This window comes from Pipistrellus hanaki (assembly GCF_964339955.1).
Source record: "Pipistrellus hanaki genome assembly, chromosome: 1".
In the NCBI taxonomy this organism is placed as follows: domain Eukaryota; kingdom Metazoa; phylum Chordata; class Mammalia; order Chiroptera; family Vespertilionidae; genus Pipistrellus; species Pipistrellus hanaki.
In genome coordinates this window covers 103,826,195-103,852,965 of record NC_140503.1, presented here as the reverse complement: position 1 = coordinate 103,852,965, position 26,771 = coordinate 103,826,195, and the positions used below count along the sequence as shown (strand labels likewise).

Here is a 26,771-nt window from a genome sequence, read left to right as displayed (position 1 = left end):
CACTAAGCCAAGCAAGCTAGGGCTGTGGTTACAAATTTTTAACAAAGACAACAATCTTTGACAAATCTTTTTATTTTTTTAGGTCAGCAGACCCTGCCTTGCCCCCTCGTGGGGACAGTGGGGCACCAGAGGCCTCCCGCTTACTCTATACCTCTCATGTCTCTTCACTGTGCCAGACTAGAGTCAGAAAATCATTTTTATTATGGACATAGCTGATGCATTCATAAATAAAATGTTAATTAATTGAATTGAGTGAATTTATGGCATAACAGGATTTCTCCTAAGAATAGAACAGGTCACCATTGGGGAAGAAACTCATGTAGAGCACTTTCAGCTTTAACAGGTGTTAATGAAGTGAAACCAAAAGGTAATCATAATAAATGCCAATAATGCACTTTAATAATATTATGCATTTATGCTTGATTTAGAAAAAAACATTTAGTAAACTAAAAAGGTAATTTCTTATCTGAATAAAGGGTATCAACTAATAATATACAGCAAAATTATAGTTAATGTTGAAACATTAGAAGCTTGCCCATTAAAACAAAAGTAGTGTAAAGATTAGAAAGGAGGAAAAGTAAACAATACGAATGCTCTTGCCTCTCTCCATTCCTTTCTCCCTCCTTTGCCCTTGCCTTCCCTTAATATCCTTAAAAAATGAAAAGAAACGCAGAATGCAAGGGGACTTAGTTTCATTGACATTGTGCATCTCCCAGTTGAGTATATAAATGAAGAATAATGAATGTATAAAAATAAAATGAAGTATAAAAACCTTGTAAATATTTAGAATCTTGGGAGTCACAAGAAAAGGTAGACTATATGGCCAATAGTTTTTATTGCTTAGCATTCAAAAATAAAATCTTCCCACTTGGTAATACAGAATGTATTCAAATGTCACTACTGTTTATTTGACATACTTAAAATATAAATCTTATCAAGTCATAGTTGTGAAGTATTTTAAATTTCATCTTCTCTCTCTATTCTTTCTCATTTTCTTATGCCAGGCATATGAATGTATGTTTTTTGAGAGAGAGAAATAGAAAGAAATATCACCCATCAGCTGCCTCCTGCGCATCCTCTACTGGGAATCGAGCCCGCAACCTGGACATATGCCCTGACCAGGAATCAAACCATGGGTCGATACTCAATCCTGAGCTAGCTGGGATGCATCTTAGCATATAGTCAGTGTTTAGTAAATATTTTAATTAAATTCAATAGCTACTAGCTGGTCATCAGGTGGTAAACTTTTATATATATAGATAGATGGACTTTCAGCTTTAATAGACACCCCTTGCCAGAATTAGTTCGTTATATCAAGGTTTACTGTATAATAAATATGATTTTATTGGTCCTGAACTGTATCTTTCACATTTTGTCATGTCTGAAATCTAAATGCATCTTTCAATTAAAGACACATCATAGTCCAACAAGATTGAAATTTTGGTTTATGTAAAAATTTTCAATTTCACTTTCTCGTAAGATCATGAAAATTTGGTACCAATGAATTTTATGAAATATGGTAAAAAGAAACCACTGTTTTAAAACATAGTAAAGGTGTAGAATTAAAGATACAGAGAAAGGTGTATACGTTGTATATATAATGTATACAGAGAAAAATGTAGAAGGAGTATATATTATAATTGTATTTTTCTAGTGAAGAGCTGATTTCTCAATAGCTACAGTGGACATGATAGCTGCGTTATGCCTCAATAAGTTGAAGGAAAATAATATCAATCTAGAATACTGTGTCCATGGAAAATATATTCGTAAACAGTGCTATCATTTTTTTTTCTTTATTGATTACGGTATTACATATGTATCCTTATCTTCCATTGTTCACACCTCCTACCCCCAGTAAGGTCCTCACACCCCTGGTATCTGTGTCCATTGGTTAGGTTTATAGTATACAAGTCCTTTGGTTCCTTTGGTTGATCTCTCTTTCTTTCCCCTCCTTCCCCTACCTTCTATCTGAGGTTTGACGGTCTGATTGATGCTTCTCTGTCTCTGGATCTGTTTTTGTCCATCATTTTATGTTGTTCATTATATTCCACAAATGAGTGAGATCTTATGATATTTATCTTTCTCTCCTTTAATTAATATAAATAGCTTTATGTTGTACCTGGCCTTGGTGGTGGTCCTTTTTTTTTTAAGCCAACACTTTAAGTTCTATCAATGTTAATTAAAATTTCATGCACTCAGAATTATTGAAGGAAGCAAGGATTTGGATATTAAGGGGAAGAGGGTTATGGAGTGCACACCAGATTCTGTTTAACTATGGAGTTTATAGCCTTTAATGTATATACAGTAGGTCCTCAGGTTATGTAGGAAATCCATTCCTACAGCAGGGTGTAACGTGATTTTCACCCACATAAGCACCTATGTCACTCACATGGAGCACATAAATAGCAGTAATGAAGTGAAACAGCAAAAAAAAATTAAAGAAAGATAACAATTCCTGACCTTTATCTGTGGTAAGTAAATAATAAAAAACATAAAGCACATATGTACATATGTTGAAATGACATAACTTTTTTTTAAATAAATAAATGGGAAATGGTGACATAACCACAAAACAATATACATTGAGTCTAACGTAACCCGAGAACTGCTTGTATAAGGAAACTAATGAGCAAAGAATTCATCTTAAAAGTTTCAAGTAATGATTAGGATGTATCAGAATAGGAAAAGAGCTACAAAATAAATGCAGAGGAAATGCAAGAAGAAATAACAGAGAACAGGATTTAATGAAGGAGAAAATAAACAAACAATAGAGAGGAATCAAGAAGCTCAAAATTTTTTTCCAACTGATGACATTGACATACTGCCAGGGCCACCTTGACAGTTGAACAGGGCTGAGGTATGGAGGTGAGAATTGAGAAAAGTAAGAAAGACAGGAAAGCGGGATCGGGAGGGTTGTAGGTAGCCATTGACCGACTGCAGCAACTTTATTAATGCATAATGCTTTTTATACACAAAACACTGTTAAGAGGAATGTATTCTTTGTTCCTTTCAATTTCTAAGGGAGAGACAGAGCAGGACAAATTCTCGGTACAATAAATCTCAGTAAATAGTTACAGACTTCTTGGCAAGTCATGAAAGGTTGCTCTCATTCTACTGATAACTGCTATCCAAACAAGCCTGGGGAAACTGTGTAGGTAGGGGGCTAGCAAAGCTAGCCCCTTCTGGTGCAAGGACCATGTCAGCTTACACCTGGTCTCCAACAACATCCTGGTGAGACTAAAAGAGAAGGCACAGGATGAAAAAAAGTCATTTTTAATTCTGCAAATATATTTTTTAAATCTCATAAGATATTGTGGATAACTGTTAAAATTTGAAATTTTAAACAAAATGGATAAATTCTTAGAAATTTGCAGTTTACCAAAATAGAAAAACTTGTATGGGGGCTATAAAGTGAAATTTTCTATGAAGAAAAGTCTTCAGTCCAGATGCGTTTACTGGAAAATCCTGTCAACATTGAATGAGACAGTAACTCTAACCTTATATTTGCTAATCTTAATATTCTTCTAGAAAATGGCAAATGAAGATCCCCCTCCTTTATGAAGCTATTGCAACCTTGATAGAAAAACCCAAAGAAAAATTACATGTACATAGATGTAAATAAGGAAACAAAAAACTCTAAAATATTTACAAGTTGAATTCAGCAAACTTAAAGGATAATGGGCAGCATAGCCAAATCAGATTTATCCCAGGAATGCTAGGTTGGTTTAGCCTGAAACAATTCGATATTTTTGGTGACTTGAACAAATTCATGAGAAAAAATTTTAGTTTTTCCTCATGAATTTGGTTAAGTTAGGTTACTAAAGAATAGGTTACTAAAAATCAGTGAGCATTCATGTTTTTAAGAAGAAACCATTAACAAATTAGGCACAAAAGAGAATTTTTAAATATATGTATTTTAATGATTTTTTTTACAGAGAGGAATGGGGAGAGAGAGAGAGAGAGAAACATTGATGAGAGAGAAATATTGATCAGCTGCCTCCTGCACTCTCCCCACTATGGATGTGCCCACAACCAAGGTACATGCCCTTGACTGGAATTGAACCTGGGACCATTCAGCCCACAGGCTGACGCTCTATCCACTGTGCCAAACCGGTCACGGCAAAAAGAGAATTTTTATAACCAATCAAATCTATAGAAGATATCACCGTTTATGCTGAAATGTTGAAAAGATTTCCCTTTTAGATGGTGGTCAAGACATGAATATGTTATCTTCATTTCTGTTCAGCATTATACTGAAGGGGATCCTAGCTAATAATACACCAAAACAAGAAAAAAATAAAGTACATCTGTTATAAGGGAAATGCTAAATAGTAAATATTCTCTAATGATATGAATTGTGTACATAGAAAATTCCGAAAAGTTTATAGATAAGTTGTTAAAACAACTGTTATAAATATAAATCTTTCTCTTAGCATTTGTGTGATATTTTGACCCAGTAATTCACTCCAGTTATATACCCGATAGAAAGAAATATGCATCTCTAACATGCAAGTCATATATTCAAAGCATATTCACATACACAGCAGCATTATTCATAATAGTTCAAATCTACTAACAACCAAAATATCTGCAGATAGATAATCATGGTATATACATATACATATACATATACACACGTGTGTGTGTGTGTGTGTGATTCAACAAAAAAATAAATTGACTAGAGTTACATGTGTTTACATAGATGAAAGGACAGATTTAAAAAAACAACCTATTTCTATATGCTTAGTTAATATGACATTTAATAACAGGCAAAACTGCCTGGGCCTTGTAGCTCAGTTGGTTAGAGCGCCATCCTGATTATGCCAAGGTTTCAGATTTAAATCCCCGCCAGGGGAGAAACCAAGATGGTGGCCTAGGTAAGCACCTAAACTACTGCCTCACACAACAATTTCAAAACAACAACTAAAAAACAGAAGGGACATCATCCAGAACCACATGAAAGCTTGCTGAGTGGAAATTCTACAACTAGAAGGAAAGAGGAAAGCTCACGGATTAGAGGTGCTGCAAAACGCTGAGGTACAGAGACGCATGTGCAGAGAGAAAGGGCGGCTGAGTGCCTGGCTGGCAGGAGGGGAAAGGAAGCCCCGACTGAACTGAACCCCAGTCCCTACTGCACTGAACCCCAGCTCCAGCCGAAACCCCTTGGACCCAGGCTCATATGGGTAGAGCCTGGACTATAGAGAAAGGCGCATCGAGACTCAGGGGAGCCAAAGCGGCCAGGGGTTTGGAGGTGCAGAGAGGACTGACTGTGGAGGTTGCCGCAGGTTTTCCATAGCGGAAGGAGTCGGAAGCTCGTGACTGCACTGAATCCCAGTTCCGGGCGAGCCCCTGGGGGCCTTAGGCTCTTACAGGTGGAATCTGGACTGTCAGGCGGAAACTCGGGATCCATGAAGGCAGAGGTCTGGCAGAGGCATGTGTGCAAGCGCAGGGTTGACGGAAGCCAAGTCTGTCTGCTCAGCCCTGACACTCTGCCCCATCCAAGCTGAGGGCAGAGGCTTTTGCAATTTTGCAATTCTGGTCCTATAAGGCTGTCTCCAATACAGAAGGTATCCCTGTGTAGACACAGCTGTAATTACAGCCAGTTGGCCTGGAGGTCAGTTCCTCCCAGTGATACGAACACCAATCAAGACTTAACTACAACAAGACTGTACACACAGTCCGCAAGGGGGAGCATCAAGAATGTCCACCTCATGTAACTGGGGAGGCTGACCCACCCGGCCATATAGGAAACCTAGCACACAAAGCTACCCTACCAACTCAGGGAAGCAGCAAAAATGTGGAATCAAAGAAACAGACCACAAATGAAAGAAATGGAGAACAAGCTACTGGATATAGAATTCAAAACCACATTTATAAGGCTTTTTAAGCATTTCCTAGAAAAGGCCAATAAATTTAATGAGACCCTCAAAGATATGAAAAAGGACCAACTAGAAATTAAACATACACTGACTGAAATAAAAAAAATATACAGAGATCCAACAGCAGACTAGAAGAACGCAAGAATCAAATTAAAGGTTTGAAATACAAAGAAGCAAAAAACACTCAACTGGAAAAGCACAAAGGAAAAATTCAAAAAAATAAATCAATGAGAGAAAAACAGATTGGCTGCCCCCTGCACAAGCCCTGACCAGGGTCCAGGCCAGGGAGGAGCCTGCAACCAAGGTACATGCCTTTGATTGGAATCTAACCCAGGACCCTTTCGTTTACAGGTCGATGCTGTGTCCACTGAGCAAAACTGGGTAGGGCCAATTTCACTTACGGACATTTCTTTATTCTCTGAGTTCTTTGACTTATTAACATTCGTTGTATTTTCTATTACTTTTCTAGCATTCTCCTCTTACATACTTAGCATATCATTTTGCAAAAAACTGTCCCTCTCTTTCCTTTAAAACAATATAGCCATTAACTAGCACAGTTCCCACATATAGTTGCTTAATCTGTGATGGAACTATGTAAAAATTGATTAATTATATATTGTATTTTTTGTTGTTGTTTGGTTGATTTTTTTAGAGATTGAGAAAGGGAGAGAGAGAAGCATTGATGTAAGAGATATTGATCAGTTGCCTCCCATATCCATCCTCTACGGGAATTGAACCCACAATCTTACTAGGACCCTTAACTATTCAGTGCATGGGTTGACACTCCAACCAACTGAACCACACCAGCCAGGGCCTATCTTGTGTTTTGATCACTTATTCTTAGTTTTAGCATAGCTATATTAAACATACTTGAGGCTCTCAACATTTACAACCAGAGGATTTCCATTAAGTATATTGAAACACCATTATCAAAAGAATATAGAGGATGCTTCTTTTTATATACCATTTGTCTCTTTAATTGAAATCAGACTCACTATTGCATAAATCATACAAGTAGGTTGGCAGGGGTTGGGGGTTGGGGAGGGAAGACCATTGAGCAGAGCAGAGGGAATAGACTTGCCTTGCATACATATATTTGGACAGGGTATGGAAGCTACTGTCTTAATTTTCTTTGAAGTAAAAAATAGTTTTTAACAATAATATTGGTTCTTGTCATTTGTGGAGGTATACCAGTAGTCTCTTGAGGAAATAAAAGCTTTGGAGCTTCTCCAGGGCAGTAGGAAGGATGAACATTTTTAAGTAGGTCTAATCCAGGATAATCAAGTGTAGGAAATAAAAGGCATTAATCATTATTGGAGGGGAAAGCTATATAATGTAAAAGTAATGTAATTAGTGAAAAAGTGTATCTTACATCTTATATAATAAAAGCTAATATGCAGAATGACTGGTCACTATGACACGCACTGACTACCAGCGGCAGATGCTCAACGCAACAACTGCCCCCTGGTAGTCATGGTTCTCCCACAGGGGTGCACCACTCAGCAGAAGTGGTGGGCTCCCGGCTGGCAAGCGCAGTGGTGGTGGCTAGAGCCCACTTCCATGGCAACACAGAGAATGGGCCTAAGCCAACAGACATCCCCCAAGAACCCCAGACCTGTGAGAGGGCACAGGCTGGGCTGAGGGACGCCTCCCAAGTGTAAGAATATTGTGCACTGGACCTCTAATTTCATATAAGAACAATCAATGTATTATTAAAGTTGACAAATAGGTTTAAGAATTGATTTTGTTATATTTAGTAAAAATAGATTTCAGTATATTCCATATAACCATAGCAGAATCATTGCTCAACAGATCATGTTGTAAATGTAAAAACCCTTCACCTGTTAAGAATTTTTGTGATTTTATTTGAGCCAAACTGTCGACAATTGCCAGGAAGCAATATCTCAACAAATTGGGATAGTGCTCTGGAGAATGTTGGTCTTATCTAATCAAAGGAGGGGAAATAGGTAGGTTATATGAAATCCATTGGTGATAGATTAGAGAGATGAGAGAAAGGGGGGGGGGGGGGCACATGGACGTGGACGTGGATGGAGAACCTCTGAGTATTGATTTTTTTTTTTAATTTAACCTGAGAACTTTCTATTTGTAAAGAACATTGTAGTTATTGATATCTACCATGTTTCCCCGAAAATAAAACATCCTCCGAAAATAAGACCTACTTACAGGTTTTCTTCTGAGTGAAATATAAGGCATTACCCCGAAAATAAGGCCCTCCCCTAGGCTCTGTCTCAGAATGAAAATTAATTTACTGTAAACTGGTACTAGGGCCGCCCCGACTGGCATCTAGCAACCAGTGACGCTAGGCGGAGTCCTGACATCACTGCTGTGTGGAGGCGGAGCGGAGGTTGGAGTGAGTGGTGAGCGCAGAGAGAGGAGGAGACTTTCGCAGATGCGTGTAGAACAACAGGAGGATTAGAGCAGACGGAACGCTGTGAAGGTGATGAGTGCTGGTCTTTCTCTGGTGACACTACCTGATGCTCGCTGCCGCCCTCATGATGACTGAAGGTTCTCAGTCAGTGGCAGACCCTGCTCCAGCCCAGATCCAGGCCCCAGCAAGCCCAGTGACAGACCCCAGGCAGGCCCCAGGGGGTAAAGGTCTGATAAAGGGGTAGGGGGGATATCTGGTGAAGGTGTTCAGTGGCACAGGGGTGGGGGGAGGGGGATCACTTAAAATGACAGGAGGATCAGAGGGGGCAATCAAAATGACACAGGAGGATCAAAGGGGGTTACTAAAATGGTAATTCCCCCCTCTGATTCTCCTGTGCCATTTTGATTCCCCCCCCCTGTGATCCCCCCTGTGTCATTTTAAGTGATCCCCCTCCCCCCACCTTGATACCCCAATTCGTTTTTTTTACCCCTAGAAATGAGCACAGAAAGGAAAAGCTACTCCGTGGAGTACAAGAAAGGAATCGTGGAAGACTTGGGGCCAAAATCTTACTGCTTTCTGCAAAGAGAAGATGTTGAGTATCTGATTGGTCTGAAAATGGCGAGTAGAGTATGGTAACCTCATTGAACAAATGGACAAGGGAAATGCTAAAAAGTGCAAGTGTGGATCAGGTCGGCAACCATTATTTTCCGAGCTGGAAGACCTGATCTGTGAATGGGTTGTTGACAGGAGAGCAGAGGCTTTGGTTGTGAATAGGGCTCAGATTCAAGAATTTGCCCTTGCAATGGCACCTCAGTTTGACATAGCCCCCAAAGACTTCAGAGCATCAGAACACTGACTGGATAATTTCCTTCAGCGAAGTGAACTGTCTTTAAGAAGATCTACAACATTGTTTAGGTTGGAAGATATTCAAGTTATTAAGCGAGCACTTGCATTCAAGTCCTTTATTGATGATGCTGACTTCTCTAAATACAATACAATCTTCCCAACATGATTGCTATGAATGAAACTGCAGTGTTTATGGGCCAATCATCTCAAACAACAGTTGAACAGCGGGGTGCCTCCTTAGTGTACATTCCCTCCACTGCTTACGAAAGTGCACGTGTTTGCTGTATTTTGGCAATTCGTCTGGATGGCACTAAAATCCCACCTTTAATCATTTCTAAGGGCAAGAGGAAAAGATTGAACATGTTTTGGGCGTTTTTATTCTTGAAACTGAAAAAGCCTGGGCCACACAGCAGTTATAAGGAAGTGGGTCGATTTAATGCTGCTGCTTGTTATGCGAGGAAGCCAAAGAGGTCTGCTTGTCTGGGATGCAGCCAGCACTCTTCGCTAAAGACATGAAGACATTTCTTCACGAAAGGAAAATAGATCAGATAATGATTCCTTTAGGAATGACGGCCTATCTCCACACTCTTGATATTGCAATAAACAAGCCATTCAAAGACAATTTTCGCATGGAAATTAATGACTACATTGAAAATAGAATGGAGAGAAATCAGCGTGGAAACTTTGTGAAACCTAAACTGCAAGAAGTTGTGACTTGGGTGAAGAATTCCATGGGAGAAAATCACTGACAGTTCCATTACAAATGCACTGCGAGCAGGCTACCTTGACAAGAAGTACTCATTTAAAGACAGTGCTATTGCTAAACATGAGAGATTTGATCCACCGATTCTGAAAGAAATGGAGTCACAAGAAATTCACCAGGAAATTCAGGAATTGGATTGTCATTGAATAAATGAGTAAATTCTTGATACTGTAGGACTCACAGTTTGTCTGGTTTGTGTTGACAACTACTGTACTACTGTACCTTATACAGGTAATAAATTTCCTTTATTTTCATTTAACAATAAATGTGTACCATATTCTTCTTCATGGAAAAATAAGACATCCCCTGAAAATAAGACCTAGCGCATCTTTGGGAGCAAAAATTAATATAAGACACTGTCTTGTTTTCGAGGAAACAGGGTAGTCTTTATAAGTTAAAAACAAATTAACCACATTCTGTATTAATATTTTTGTTGGCTATATTGATTCACAGATTGAAAGGTTGTGTTTTACCTATTGCTTTCCCTTTAGAATAAGATATTTAAGGAGAACAGGGACCATGTCTCAGCTGGATATTAATGGGGAATATTATGCTATGTATTTGCCACTATCTTTTGTCAAGCCATTTGTAGTTAGTTTAGTTGAAACTCTGGAGCATGCTTCTTGACATCTTAGTGAAGTAGATATATATAGATACATGTTTTATGAAAAGCTAATATATCGATTACTTGATATAGCAATATTTTAAGGTATCACTTTTTGTGGGTTTTTTTTTTCCTCCCCCTTTCCTAGAAAATTAAAAGTATTTCAAGCAATATTCAGAAAGCAAGTTTGTTTTGTAAATGAGAGTCGATGTAATTACATTTTTTAAATGACTTAGAGGTGGAGGTACACTTGTAGGTTTAATTAGTAATATATTTAAGCTGGTATGGCTAAAATTATTAATAAAATGAATTTATTTGTAAATAATATGGCCTACCCTTTTAAAATAGCATTTACTATGCATAAGGTATCACTAAAGATAGTACAACTGTCATCCTTAAGTTTTAATTATAGTACTATTAAAATACTAATAGTTTAACTTCTCAGGATAAAAGCAGAATAAAACATCCAAAATAGCAATAAAAACCTAACCTGCTTTCATACTTTTATTTCTCCATTTGCTACAATTTGAGCTACACAACTCAAATTTCCTGTGAACAAAAAAGGTTATAATCTTGGTTTATTTTAATTCAGTTCATTGCTTATCCCTATAGAAAATCAGGTTTTTGGAGAGCTCTAACAGTGTGCTATTGCTGGGCTCTCATCCTTTCTGTTTAAATAATGCAGGTACTTTGATGGAAACCTGGAGAAGCTCTTTGCTGAGTGTCATGTAATTAATCCAAGTAAAAAGTCTCGAACACGCCAGATGAATACAAGGTCATCAGCACAGGATATGCCTTGTCAGATCTGCTACTTGAACTACCCTAACTCGGTGAGTATCTGGTAGTTTAAGGCTAGCACTGACTCTATTTTAGAGGGTAAATAATCTTTCATTACTTAAAAAAGGAGGAAGATCTCAGAATCTGGGATTGTATAAAGCAATAACCTATCATAATTATATAAAAAGCCAGGGGCTGTCATGACCAAAACCGGACATAGGTTGTGTGAGGCAACAAGGCTGGAAGAGGGGAGGTGTTAGTGAGGTATGACCAAATGACTAAACAGCTGGCTGTGTGGGGCAACCAGGCTGACAGGAGGGGAAGCTGGGGGTGACCAGACCAGTAGTGGGAGCAGTTAGGGGCTATCAGTCCTGCAATCAGAGGCTGTTAGAGATGATCAGGCTGGCGGGGGGGGGGGGGGGGGGGGGGGGGCGCGGCACAGTTAGGGGTGAGCAGGCAGGCAGGCAAAGATGGTTAGGGGTGATCAGGCCATTAGGGGATCAGTTAGGGGTTGTCAGGCCTGCAATCAGAGGTGGTTAGAGATGATCAGGCTGGCAGGGGGGGCAGTTAAGGGTGAGCAGGCAGGCAGGCAAAGGTGGTTAGGGGGTGATCAGGCTGGCAGGGGCCCAATCAGGCCGGCAGGCTGAGGCAGGGATGGTCAGGCTGGTGGGGGAGGGGAGATAGTAAGGGGTGACCAGGCCAGCGAGGGGGGCAGTTGGAGGTGATCAGGCCGACGGGGGAGGGGGACAGTTAGGTGCAATCAGGCAGGCAGGCAGGTGAGCAATTAGGAGCCAGTGGTCCCAGATTGTGAGAGGATGTCCGACTACCGGTTTAGGCCTGATTCCTTAGGATTGGGCCTAAACTGGTAGACATCCACTGAGGGGTGCCAGATTGGAGAGGGTGTAGGCTGGGCTGAGGCAACTAACACCCCCCCATACCCATGCACGAATTTCATGCACTGGATCTCTAGTAAAGATATAAAGGATAGAGAAAAGAAGAGAAAGAAGAAGACCCTATTAAATAGCCCCCTTCTTCCCTATTTGTTTTTTTAAGCAGCAATTTATCCAAATTTTCATTGCATATCTAAATCTTTTCTGAGCTTATTTTACTACCACGGGAGAATTATGTAATAGGTAGGCAGAGAGTAGAATTATTTTTCATGCAAATTAAAAAGATTTAAAATTTTAATTTTAAAACTATATATAAAAAACTTATAAAATGTTTCTAATACTGTTTCACTAGGGAGCTTTCAGGATTCTTCATAAAAAAGATTTTCGTGCCCTAGTCCCGTGATCGGCAAACTGCAGCTCACAAGCCACATAAGACTCTTTGGCCCCTTGAGTGTGGCTCTTCCACAAAATACCATGGCCTGGGCAAGTCTATTTTGAAGAAGTGGAGTTAGAATAAGTTTAAGTTTAAAAAATTTGGCTCTCAAAAAAAATTTCAACCGTTGTACTGTTGATATTTGGCTCTGTTGACTAATGAGTTTGCTGACCACTGCCCTAGTCGATTTGGTTCAGTGTGGACCTGTCACCTGAAGAGTCCCAGGTTCGATTCCAGTGAAGGTCATGTATTGTTGCTGGTTCCTAGGTTGCAGGCTTGATCCTGACCCTGGTCAGGTCCCATTTGAGAGACAGCCAATTAATGTGTCTCTCACATCAATGTTTCTCTCTGTGTGTCTCTCCCTTCCTTCTACTCTGTTCTAAAAAAATCAATGGAAAAACCTCCTCAGCCAAGATTGGTTTGGCTCAGTGGATATAGTGTCAGCCTGAGGACTGAAGAGTCCAGGTTCAATTCCGGTCAAGGGAATGTGCATTGGTTGCAAGCATACCCCCAGTGGGAGGTGTGCAGGAGGCAGCTGATCGATGTTTCTCTCTCATCGTTGTTTCTAGCTCTCTATGCCTCTCCCTTCCTCTCTGTAAAAAAAAAAAATCAATAAAATATATTTTAAAAAAAAACCCTCCTCAGACAAGGATTAAAAAAAACAAAGATTTTCCCTTGTATAGATCATTCTAATGGAGTTTCTTAAAAACATCAAGTGGTGTCAGTGGAAGCAAATAATAGTACTAATTAGTTGATGTTCCTCTTAACTAAGAATACTCATCTTAAAATCTGTTGAATTTAGATGATTAGTGTGTCTAGTGAAGAAGTTTTAGGCTTAAATAAACATTATCTTTCTATGAAGGCCTTACTTTATTAATAACCATAGGAAAACTGTATTAGTGGCATAGATGTATTCAGTGACTTGGAATTTACCTTTTAAGATGTTTGAAGATATCTGAGAAGCTGTTATATAAATGATCGAGATTTGTAGGCTTTCCTTTTGTAGAAATAATTGTTTTATGTACCAGAGATTTTCAATTTTGTTTTCAACAGTAAAGCATTGATAACAAAAAATGAAGATAACTGAGAATTTAATTCTACAATAATTAAAGCTATCTTATTTTATAAAGCTGCTTTATTTTAAGCAGCTTTTTCTAATAATTACTATAGAGTTTTATATGTATATCTTTAAAGAATTCTATTGAAAGGGGACAAATGTGTTCGCATGTACAGGTACTTAGAAAAGAGGTTTTATTTATTTATTTATTTATTTTTTTTAAGCGTAAATCAGGTTCATTTATTTGTAAAACAAAAATAAGCTATTTTATATGACATAAGGGGGTGGTGTGTAAAATGGGCTAATTTGAAATGATGCTGGATACAGATGTGGACCTCTGCACACTTAAGAATCAGTTTTATTTGGGAGGCAGTTGGAACCTACCAGCTCTAACCCAGGGAAAATTTCTGCCACACCCTCTCCCCTAGGCCTGCCTTGACCTTGGTGGAAGGGAAGCCCCTCCCAAGGATGTTCTTTCCTTGGATAACCTCAGTCCTAGTGTATTAGAGTTGTCCCCAAGAGCTAATCCCACTATCAGTTAAAACATTTTATCAAAATTACCCCCATGGTTTAGTGCGAGAGCATCATCCCACACATCCAGAGGTTACAGATTTCCCAGTCAGGTCAGGGCTCACGACTGGCTGTCTGCTCAACTCCCAGTAGGGGGTGTGCAGGAGGCAGCCAGTGGTTTATTTGTATCTCATTGATGTTTCTCTCTCTCTTCCCTTCCCTTCCCTTCTCTCCAAAATCAGTAAAAGCACTCAAAAAATTTTTAATGGTATGGTTTCTGTTTCCTGACTAGACCTTAACTACTAATACAGTATTTACTGTTTTATTTCTACTATATGTTTGAAGTGTTTTATAATAAACCAATTTTTGATCAGTCTAAATTAAATATTTTACATAAAACAATGACTTTCCTTTGTCTATTTCTTTTTAAGATGTCTAAAATGCATAACCAGAGCCATGATTATATTATATGTACGTTTTTACTTATACATTGAGATATTTATTTATATAAACCGTCCTAAAAATATGTATATTGCTTCTAACTGTGTTAACTCATGTTTTTCAAGACAGTATTGGTGATTACACACAACCTGATTTGCTGTAGTAGAGTTTTTCATTAGTTGTAAAAGTCTCTGATAACAAATCAATTTAAAGTTTTTTTGGAAATAACTTCTACTAACGATTCATAATCCACATAGTCTTTCAATGACTGTACAAGTTCATCCAGTAGGTACTCTCCTTGCATAAACGTTTCAAGATCATGAAGTGACGTGTTTATCCTGTGATCTGTGACACGATTCTGTGGGAAATTATATGTCCTTATTTTCTCTGACCTTCCTTTATTTCCAATCTGAATCTTTCTAGCATTGTATCTTTTACTTGTTTCTTCTTCAAGCTGCATGCTGTATAGTTTTGCACGTAACTTTTTCATAGCCATCTCTCTATTTTTCAATTGAGATCGCTCTTGTTGGCATTCGGAAACAACACCTGTTGGAAGATGAACTATCCGGGCAGCACTGTCAGTGGTATTTACATGCTGCCCCCCAGCTCCATTAGCTCGCTTAGTATCAATTCTCAAGTCTTTAGGATTAATCACTAGATTAATCTCGGTGGGTAGAGGCAGTATCACCATGGTCATGGTGCTGGTGTGAATGCGGCCCTGCTTCTCTGTCTTGGACACTCGCTGCACTCTATGCACATCTTCAAACTTCATGTGCCTATAGGCCTTTGCACCCCCAGTGCGGCAGACACGTGTCTAAGCCCACCTCCAGAATCAAATCATTTTCATCTGTTTCTTCTGAGGGAACCAAAAGTAAGATAATCTGATGCTTCAATTGAGCTATTTCTTTTTGATAGGAAGCTATTTCATTCTCTGCAAGATTCCTTAGGTCTTCATTTTCATCGTGCAGCAGGGGCTCAGTCTCCCGCAGCTCCCGCTCCTTCTCGCACAGCCATCGAGCTGCTGCTGCCAGCTCGGGGACCCGGGCCTGTCCCAGGGCCGGAGCCTCCGCCTGGCGCTCCAAGAAGGTGTGCAGCGGCCCGCAGCGGGCGAACAGCTCCTCCACCAGCGGGCTCCCGCGGCCGCTGCCGGGCGCGCCCAGAGACCCCCTCACAGCGCCCCACAGAAGACCAGAAAAGAGGTTTTAAAAGAAAAGAGGTTTTAAAAGAAAGTTAATTGAGCCTAGCTCTCATGGGTCAGTGGTTGAGCTTTGACTTATGAACTAGGAGGTCATGATTCAATTCCCTAGTCAGGGCACATGCCTAGGTTGATCCCCAGTAGGGCAGGTGCAGGAGAAAGCCAATCAATATCTCATTTTTATGAAGTAAAGAATTTGTATTTCCTAAGAATAATATTTGTTAAACAGATAAAGACAAAGTTGAAGACTATGAGGGGTAATCTACCTTTCATATTACACTCAAGCACCTCTGAACCTCTGAATTTTTTTAGACCTGAGTACACTGAAAATGTGATCTATGTCCAACTCTATCCTTTTAATGAATTCTATTTTACAGATGAAGAACTGATATTCTGATTATTTGCTCAGACTTTATAAACAAAATGGTTTCAGTTTTAGAGATTATATGGGCAACTTCTGATGGAGGAAAGATAATTCTTAATGTTCTTAGTACTGTTTGACATTAGTTGCTGTGTATGTAAAATTATGAAGATAAATGCAACCTTTAAAGAGTGTGTATTGTTCCTTCAGTTCTTATTATTCAGGACCATATTTGATAGAAACATTGATTTATTCCATTTATTTATGAAATTTTTTGTTTATTCTTATATGTTCCCTGACTACGATCGAGCCCACAACCTTGGCATATCAGGATGATACTCTAACCATCTGAGCTACCTAGCCAGGATCTTTCTAGGACCATTAATTGTTGTTGTAGGCAGTATTTCATATATATTTTAGTGTATTCTTGGTCATATTTATTTATGCTATAAACAGGGATAAGTTTGATGAGTAGGAAGTCTGATCCCCTGAGTCAGGGGAAGGCCCAGAGAACCAAGTAGATAAGTACATTCATGGAGTGGGACAGGGCGGGGCGGGGAGGGGGGGGGGCAGGAGGGGGCAGGAAAATGAGACAGACAGGTAGATACCCAGTTTTTAAGCATATTGAGTAAGTCTGTACACCACAGGTTAATTTTTGCTTTATCTTTAGATATGCATGTGTGATTTATTTTTCTGGTTTCTCTTATTTAGTGTTATCTTTTTAATAAAAAAATATTTAAAAGAATTCTTGAAATAATAAAAAGCTTCCTTTTTATCTTTTGATCTTATATGGGCCATGATATGAAGTCCCAAATGTAGAGATGTTACTTTTAGTCATTACTTTGTAAACATTATGACCTTTAATCTCTCTGTCTTAAGGATTCTTATTTGAAAAAAAATAATAAAGCACATTAGAATTTGTATGCTTTTAAATTATGAATAAAACATTTTAGAACCATTGATGTGTTACTATACTATATTTTGTCCTTTACAGAATGCTCCTTCTCATTACAACCTTGAAAATTAAATACTCTTCATTAGTAGTCTGGCAACAAGTTAATGCCAGATCTCCTTCACTGGTGGGGAGTAATGAGAATAGATTCTTTTGTTTCCCAGATATTTTTTTCATGAATGAAAATATTCATTTACAAAATATTTACCTTAACTTGTTTTTTGTTTTTTTCCATTGAGGCACTTTATTTACATGTATGTTTTAGTTGCATGTATGGAAAAATCCCAGAATTTTATCTCCTATGTGTTTTCCTCTTGCTTCTTCATGGTCCATGATGTCTGCTGAGGTTCTCAGTACAATGAAACCAAACTTAGATGGGGAGCAGTTTGCTTTATTTTCTAGATCTTTGAGTTATACCAGCCATTACATTCATGTGCACCACTATAGTGACACAAAAAAAAAATGGCAGAAAAAACTACTTTCATTTGATTTGTGAATGGCGGAATCATCATCAATCTGAATACCAGCGTATTTTAAACTTGATAAATATTTTTCATTTCATTTGGTATGTAAAACCAGTCCCAGGACTCTGAAATATTTTCTTCCATTGTTGCTTCTAGGTATTTTTTTATGGTTGTGATGTGCTATAATACATAATTTTGTATTCTGATAACTTGCATCTAATATAAGTAACATCAGAAATTTCATAGGCATATTTCAAATAACTAATTAGAAAATGTAATGGAATAAAATATACCATTTATAAGAGCCACCAAAAGAATATAAGAGCTAGGAATAAACTTGGTAAGAAATATGAAAGATCTGTATGAAAAAAACTTGAAATACTAAGGGAAATATAAGAACTACTTGAGTATTTTGAAAGGTGAATTGTTGGAAAAGAAGAACAGATTGATGGGGATGGGGAAAAGATAATTTATTGTATTATTCTAGTAGAGGAGGTATATCAGATCAGGTGGGATTATCCAGTAAATGGTTTTGAAATAATTTAGTAGCCACCTGGGGTAGAAACTTAGATTTCTACCTAACTCCTTATATCAAAGTTAATTAATATAGAAGCCATAAATTTTTAAAGTATGTTTTGCTACAAAATAAAGGTCTTCTGAATGGCAACAAAATGTGAGCTGGAGGAAAATACTTATTTTCTAAGTAAGTTAAAATCCCCACTATATCATTAAGAAAAATGGGAGAGGGAGAAAGATAGAAAAAATGGGCAAAATAGGTAAAGAGGATGCACAGAAAAAAGCTTTAAATCTCTCTTCACATGTTTAAACTTCACTTATAATTAAATAAATTAAAATCAAAACTAATGAAGTTGGTTTATTTTCACCTGTTCCAGTGGCAGAGATTAAGGAATTAAATAATATACAATGTTGACATGGGTCTGAGAAAATGAGTTGTCTTGAACATTATCAATTCCTGAAGTTTGATAATAATCTATGAAATTGTATACCTGCTATTTTATTTGTACAAATTTGTCCTAAGATACAATTATATCACAATGATGTACATACAGTCAGCGCAGTAGCATAGTAGGCAAAACAATAAATTTATCCTATCTAATAAAAGAGTAATATGTGCCCTGGCTGGTTTTGCTCAGTGGATAGAGCATCAGCCTGTGGATTGAAGGGTCCTATGTTCCATTCTGGTCAGGGGCACATGCTCAGGTTATGGGCTTGATTCCCAATGGGGGTGTCCAGGAGGCAACTGATCAATGATTCTCTTTCATCATTGATGTTTCCATCTCTCCCTCTCCATTTCTCTCTGAAATTAATAAATATATATTTAATTTTAAAAAGTAATATGCAAATTGACTGTCACTCCAACGCAAATATGGCTGCCCCATCGGGTCAAAGATGGCTGCCCCCATGTGGACACAAGATGCCCGGCAGGTGAGGGCATTTGTGGGCGACCAGACTACAGGGGAGGGCACTTGGAGGCGATCAACCTTTCAGGGGAAGGCAGTTGGGGGCGACCAGGCTAGCAGGGGAAGTCAGTTGGGACAATTGGGCTGGCAGGGGAGCAGTTAGGTGTCTATCAGTCTGACAGAGGAGTGGTTAGTGGTGATCTGGCTGGCAGGCAGGCATGTGAGCGGTTTGGAGCCAGCAGTCCTGGATTGTGAGAGTGATGTCCAACATCCCTTGAGGGTTCCCAGATTGTAGAGGGTGCAAAGTGGGCTGAGGGACACTTCCACTCCCCCACCCCCTGTGCACAAATTTCATGCACCAGGCCTCTAGTTAAAAGTGTTTTAAAACTGCCAAAACTGGTTTGGCTCAGTGGGTAGAGCATTGGCCTGTGGACTGAAAGGTCCCAGGTTCGATTCCGGTCAAGGGCATGTACCTTGGTTGTGGGCATATCCCCAGTAGGGGATGTGCAAGAATGATTCTCTCTCATTGATGTTTCTAACTCTATCCCTCTCTCTTCCTCTCTGTAAAAAAATTAATAAATATATTTTTTTTTAAATGTTTTAAAACTGAGAATAGCATGTTGTACTCATACTAATGTACCTATGTACATTAGAACATCTCTGGAAAAATATTTAAGATCTTAGAAATAGCTATTACTTTTGGGTAAGGAAGGAGAGGACCAAGGATGAAGATGAAGGAGACTTATTTTCCTACATAAACTCTTAAATAATTGTTTTTAACCATGAGCCTATATTACTTACTCATTCAAAAATAATTTAGTGGCAAATATAAATATTATCTTTGCGTACCCGTGTGAGACAAAACATTGTTCTGCTTCCTGCATGCCCCTACCTTGAATGAAGCACACAACACGGGCATGTGCCCTAACAGGGAATTGAACCAGTGTATGGAATGACACACAACCAACTGAGCCACACCAGCCAGGACTATTATAAAATATTCTTAAAATAATGTAACTGCTATTTTTGTCTTTTAAAAAATATACTGCTCTAGACTCTAATGTTAAAGTACTTGATTCATATCTCATCATAGAATATAGTATACTTCATTTAGCCAACCTTCAAATTAATATTTCAAATCAAATATGATTAGACCAAAATATTGCTATTTTCTTAGCTCTCTGAATAGATCCTTTGGTTTCCATATTTATTTTCTAGGTTTGCTACAGTCTGCGCAGCTCCATTAAGTTCTATATTTGTGTGACATGTTTTTAAAAATATTTTTATTGATTTCAGAGAGGGAAAGAGAGATATAAACATCTATGATGAAAGAGAACCATCAATTGACTGCCTTCTGCACTCCCTACACTGGGGATCAAGCCCACAATCCTGGCATATGGCCTGACTGGCAATCAAACTGTGACCTCCCGGTCCATAGGTTGACACTCAATCACTGAGCCATGCCAGCTGGCCTACTTATTTTTTATAATAGCTTTATAGAGATAATTCACATATCATACAGTTCACTATTAAAAGTATAGTCATAGTTGTGCAACCATTGCCAGAGTTAATTTTAGAATATTTTTATAACCCCAAGAAAGAAACCCTATACCCTTTTTCAGTCATGTCTTATTTTCCCCCAACTCTCTAGCCCTAGGCAATCACTAATCTTTTGGGTTTTTTTTCTATGAAATTGCCCATTCTGGACCTTTCATATAAATGGAATCAAACAATATGTGGTATTTTATGACTGGCTTCTTTTACTTACCATAATGCTTTCAAAGTTTATGTTATATATAATACTAGTGGTCCAGTACATGAAATTTGTGCACGGGGGGTGGGGAGGTTCCCTCAGCCCAACCTGCACCCTCTCCAATTGAATATTTGTCTCACAGTCTTGGGCTGCTGACTCCTAACCACTCACCTGCCTGCCTGATCACCCCTAACTGCCCTCCCCTGCCAGCCTGATCTCACCCCTAACTGCTCTCCCTTGTGCAAGTGCCCCAGGTTGGGCACCAGTTGCCAGTGTGTTGTCATTGTCGTGTCTCCCCTCCCCCCCACACCCCCCCAGGTCCCACGTGGTTCAGGGCTCAGGCTCTGGAGGAGGCCGTCCACAAATGAAAGAGACTAGAAAATATTAATTTGGAAATATTGGGGGCCAGGAGCCCAACGCAAGAGGAAGAACTCCACCCCGCTCTGGCCTTGCTATCCCTTTTATTAAGACTATGGGATACACCCATAGCCTTTAGGCAGGCAATTCCAATAATAGTCAATCAGCAAGAATTTACATAAAACTAAAAGGTGGAAGTTGCTTTAGCTACCATTGTCTCAACAGAGCTTCGAGGTTGACCAGCCTTCTGGGTTCCTTGTCCACACCTCTATGCTAGTGAAGGCAATGGGTGGCTTCCAACACCCCTGCCAGCCTGATCACACCTTAACTGTCTGCCTTGCAGGTCTGATCTCACCCCCAACTGCTCTCTCCTGCCAGCTTGATCTTGCCCCCAGCTACCCTCCCTTTATGGCCTGATCACCCCTAATTGCCTCTGCCCCCACCACTGTGGCTTTGTCTGGAAGGAAGTCGGACATCTGGAAGATGGCTGGTTGACTTAGTCTAATTAGCATATTATTTCCCTTTTACTAGTATAAATTATGCATCAATACTTTATTCCCTTTTTATGGCTCAGTGATATTCCCTTATATGGATATATTCCACATTTTGTCAATTGATGGACATTTGGATTGTTTCCACTTTGGAGCTGTTATGGATAATGCTACTATGAACATTTGTGTACAGGTTTTGGTGTGAACATATTTTCATTTCTTTTGAGTATATTCCTAGGAGTGGAATTGCTGAATCATATGGTAACTCTATGTTCAATTTGAGAAACTGCCCGAATGTTTTCCAAAGTTCCTCCATCATTTTACGTTCCCATGGCAGTATTTGAAGGTTCTAATTTCTGTATACGCTTGTTAATCTTGTTATCTTTTTTTTTTTTTTTTTTTTTTTTTTAATGGCTGACCTAGTAGGTATGCAGTGTGTAGGAATCTCTTTCACGTCCCTCATGGAAAGGGTTCCAAATTCAGGGTTCCAGTTCTGGAGAAGGGCCGCACACAAATGAAAAGAGACTTGAAGAAATTCAATTTGGCGGTATGGGGGGCCAGGTGGTAGTTCAACTCTAGTGGGAGAAATACTCACTGCTCTGGCCCTGCCATCCCTTTTATTGAGGCTTTGGGGAAAACATCTTAGGCAAGATAAAAATTTACATATAGCCCTTAGGCAGGAAATAACAAACTTACTTGGGACAGACAAGGTAGAGGCTGCTTCAGCTAACAATGTCTCAACTAGAAGGTGAGTGGTTAGAGCAATTAAGGTTGTTGACCAGCTTTCCTGGCTTCCTGTCAACATCTCTCTTTTAGTGAAACTGATTGGTTTCTGGCAGAAGTGGTGTCTCATTGTAGTTTTGATTTACATTTCCCTGGTGGCTAAGGATATTTGAACATCTTTTCATATGCTTATTGGTACATGACATATTCTTATATTTAATACAACCTTATTTATCTTGCCTAAAAATTATAAATATGTACTATAGATGCATTTCTCATTAATGGTTTTTGTTCAGTGTGTTTTCATGTCTAGATTTACCACCTAGATACTAATTTGAGGAGCCTTGTCAAATTGGACATTTTAGCCACTATGACAAATGTGAAGTAATGGAGCCTTATTAAGTCACAATGTAATGTTTTTCTGATAATCTCTTTTAAAAGTCCCTGTATTAATTTTGTTGCAGTATTTCACTGGCCTTGAATGTGGACATAAGTTTTGTATGCAGTGCTGGAGTGAATATTTAACCACTAAGATAATGGAAGAAGGCATGGGACAGGTAAAGATGCCTTTTTTTTTTTTTTAATCTTAATTTTTGTTGAATTTCCTACATGTTTAAACTCTTGTACAAATATAAACAGGTGAAGCATTCTGCATTAAGAATTGCATGAGAACTTTTTTCTAGGTTAAAACAACAAAAAGATAATTGAAGTTTTGTTCTGTTTACAATGTGACATTCCAGTTAAAGATCCAATTCAGTAATGTTTTCTTAGTGGGCATTAACATTTATGTATATCAAGCTAAATTTGTTGAACAATTTTGTCAAGACCTCTTGCTTTTGCTTTTCAAGTTTTATATTGAGAAACCAATTCAGGTCAGTAATTCTAGTTCCCTTATAGCATGCACGTCAAACTCAAAGGCTAACACAGGCCAAATAAACAAGGTTTAAGTTTATGTGGGCTACAGAAAAACAAACACTTCAATTTTCATAGAAACATAGGTTTATTTCGATACAGACTTGCTGAATACAAAGGGCTGAAATAAATGAGTAATCGTTAACATAAAATAATAGAACATTTTAATAAAAATTAATATTTTTTCTTGAACATTAACTTACCAGACACTGAAAAACTGTACAAATTAATAAGCGTAATGCAAATAAGCCTATTTTTCTTATTCTCCGAAAATGGAATATTTTCTGTTGTGCACACCAAACAAGTCAGTACAAGACTAATGACATGGCATTCGGTTGCTAAAATATTGCCTGCTTGTATTAGTGGAGAGAAATGGTGCACCTGCATGTAAGGGAAATGAATGCAACACAATTATAGTAATCAATCATTAGTGAACGTTGTAGTTCATTATTAATAATTACTATAAAAATGTAAGTTACAAAATTTTTATTAAAACGTTGCTTACATTGGCTTGGCCCCAAAAATATTCATTGTGGACCATATGGACCGTGAGTTTGACATGCTTGCCTTATATTAATAAACACAATCATATATATACATTTCCTTTAATAGAAAGGGAATGATTAAGATCCTATAAATGTTGAGGTATCCAGTATCCTTAGAACCTAGCCAAGTGCCTTATGATGATAAGCATTCAATAAATATTTGTTGAATGAAAACAGTTTAAATTTCAACCTTTTTCAGACCATTTCGTGTCCTGCTCACGGTTGTGATATATTAGTGGATGACAACACAGTTATGTAAGTATTTTTGGTAGATTCTGCATGTTAAATATTGACTAGTTGATTCAACCAAGCTAACATGCTTACTTAGGTAAATGTAAAGGAGGTTGAATTTTTAAAGTCTGAGGAGATTTTCAAATCTACATTCCTTTGTAGTAGTACACGGGCCCATTTTAAACTTATTTTAATGCCCAGTCACTATTCTGGTAAACTTGGTAATGCATGATAGTTAGATTTCAGTAAACCTTGGAATTTGAAATGTCATTGTTTCAGTTGAGTGAGTTCCTTTGGAAAGCAGATGCCAAGATAGAGTTAAAAGAGAAAGATATTTACTGTGGGATAGCATTTGCAGGATAAAGTGGAGAAAAAATAGAAATAGACACACCTTTATGCTGGTCTGATACCTATTAAGGGAGTAAAATAAGAAAGGGGATATGCAGTAGGAAAAATTCAGATTATGATGCAGCAGTGAGTCTTCTGAAGTCCCATGAGGAGCGTCATTTCAAACACAGATCGAACACAGAGTAATGCCTCAATAAGCAGAAACAGTCAGGCCCTGATACCATTACTATGTTCAGTCATTGCTGGAATTTTGCTACAGACCCAAAGAGCACTGCCGCTGGAGGCTGTTGGATAATTATTCTCCTTGTGAAAGGGAGAAAGAAACTTCAATAGTTCCTTACCCTGGGGTAAAGGCCCAACCAAGTTGGTTAATTACTGAGTCGGTACTGTTTGGGCTGTGAGATGTGGTTAAGAAGGTTATTGTTTTATATAATTTCATTTGGGAGGGGGACTAGATGGGAAATGGAGAAAATATATTTCCAACAACTAAAACAAATATGGCTAGTATCATAAGAGCTTTTACAAATCAGTAAGACAATTCTTTGGAGAGAGCATGAAAAAGCAGTTCACAATGAAAGAAATTTAAATGATTGCATAGTGAAAGAAATGGAAATGGTTATAAGCAATAGCTAAAATACTTACGTAAATGTAAATCAAAATTAGATTAAACTTTTTTTTTTTAGAGAGTGGAGGCAGGGAGGGAGTGGGGGGCAAGAGGAGATAGAAGAAACATCAATGTGAGAGAGACACATTAACTCCTTCATGTTCCCTGACTAGAGGTGGGGCTCGAACCCATGACACTTCAGTGTGCACACTAATGCTAACCACTGAGGATACCAGCCAGAGCAGATAAAATAACTTTTTTGTTGTTGATAATCCTCACCCGAGGCTATTTCTTCATGATCTTTTAGAGAGAGGGAAAGACAGAAACATGTGAGAGAAACACATCAGTTGGTTGCCTCCTGCACCTGCCCCACCCAAAAGTCCCTGGCAGTTGGAGGAGCCTGCAGTTAACTTACATACCCTTGACTGTAATCCAACTCGGAACCCTTTGGTTTGCAAGCCAATGCTTCACCCACTGAGCCAAACTGGTTAGGGCAAAATAACTTTTTTTAAAGTCCTTTTTACATTTCATTTTGGTAAGAAGTAAAGATTTGGTAATTGAGTGAAAATATAGTACAATAGTATAAACTCTTGCAAACACTTTAATGCAGTTTGGCAATTTCTACAAATGTATATGTGTAGAAATATACATTTCTTCCTCTCTGAAATAAAATTTTAAAAAGACAAAAATGGAAGTTAGAAGGCAGCGATTCTATATAATAAAAGGGTAATATGCAAATTGACTGAATGGCAGAATGACTAGTTACTATGATGCACACTGACCACCATCGGGCAGACCCTCAGCGCAGGATTTGCCCCTTGGTGGTCACTGTGCTCCCACAGGAGGAGCACCGCTCAGCCACAAGCCAGGCAGACAGCTGGCAAGCATAAGCGACAGTGGTGGGAGCCTCTCCCACCTCCACAGCAGTGCTAAGGATGTCTGACTGCAGTTTAGGCCCACTCCCCGCAGCTGTCAGTCAGACATACTCTGAGGGCTTCCAGACTGCTGAAGGGCGCAGGCCTGGCTCTCCCCCATGTTACCCCCCCCCCCCCCCCACACACACACACACACACACACACACGAATGTCATGCACCAAGCCTCTAGTTAATTATATTGTTATCCTCTATTTGCTGCTTTCAAGAATTGTTGTGTCTTGAGCTTAAAGCAGTTGGCTGTGATATACCTGGATATGGTTCTATTTGTGTTTATCTTCTTTGGGATTTCTTGAGCTCTTTGGATATGCAGCATGGTAAATGCATAGTAAACTTTGAGAATGTTTATAAGAGAATTTTTTTTTTCTTCTGTTCCTTTTTCTTTTCTTTTTTTCTTTTAATTTCTTTATTGATTAAGGTATCAACATATTTATCTTCAACCCCTCATTCCAATACCCCACCCCCCTATTGTCCTCAACCACTCGTTAGGCTCATATAAGAGAAATTTTTTTTAATTTAATAAATGTTGTTCAGATTATTACAATTGTTCCTCTTTCCCCCCCCCCCCATATCTCCCCTCCACCTGATTCCCACCCCACCCTCTGCCCTTAACCCCCACTCCCACCACTGTCCTCATCCATAGATGTACGGTTTTTGTCCAGTCTCTTCTCGTACCTCCCATACCCCCTTCCACATGAGAATTGTCAGTCCACTCCCTTTCTATGCCCCTGATTCTATTATATTCACCAGTTTATTCTTTTCCTCAGATTTTTTATTCATTTGATTTTTAGATTCACTTGTTGATAATTATGTATTTGTTGTTCATAATTTTTATCTTTACCTTTTTCTCCTTCTTCCTCTTCTTAAAGAATACCTTCATATAATACTGGTT

At 38.6% G+C, this 26,771-nt stretch overlaps 2 protein-coding genes across 3 annotated transcripts in view; one reads left to right on the top strand and one right to left on the bottom strand.

Moving 5' to 3' along the window:
• The window catches only part of ARIH1 (ariadne RBR E3 ubiquitin protein ligase 1), a 138,689-nt gene that overhangs the window by 61,214 nt on the left and 50,704 nt on the right, over window positions 1-26,771 (top strand). For both annotated transcript variants that reach the window (XM_084897937.1, XM_084897938.1), the window contains 3 exons: window positions 11,167-11,311; window positions 22,771-22,863; window positions 23,963-24,018. In XM_084897937.1, coding sequence (XP_084754063.1) covers window positions 11,167-11,311; window positions 22,771-22,863; window positions 23,963-24,018 — 294 coding nt within the window. The remainder of the gene's footprint in view (window positions 1-11,166; window positions 11,312-22,770; window positions 22,864-23,962; window positions 24,019-26,771) is intronic.
• On the bottom strand, window positions 13,818-20,608 carry LOC311612302 (peptide chain release factor 1-like, mitochondrial; the record flags this gene model as incomplete). The annotated part of the gene is given in 4 exon segments (XM_084865152.1): window positions 13,818-15,387; window positions 15,390-15,407; window positions 15,410-15,756; window positions 20,595-20,608. Coding segments are annotated over 4 exon segments (975 nt in total). The 3' UTR covers window positions 13,818-14,791.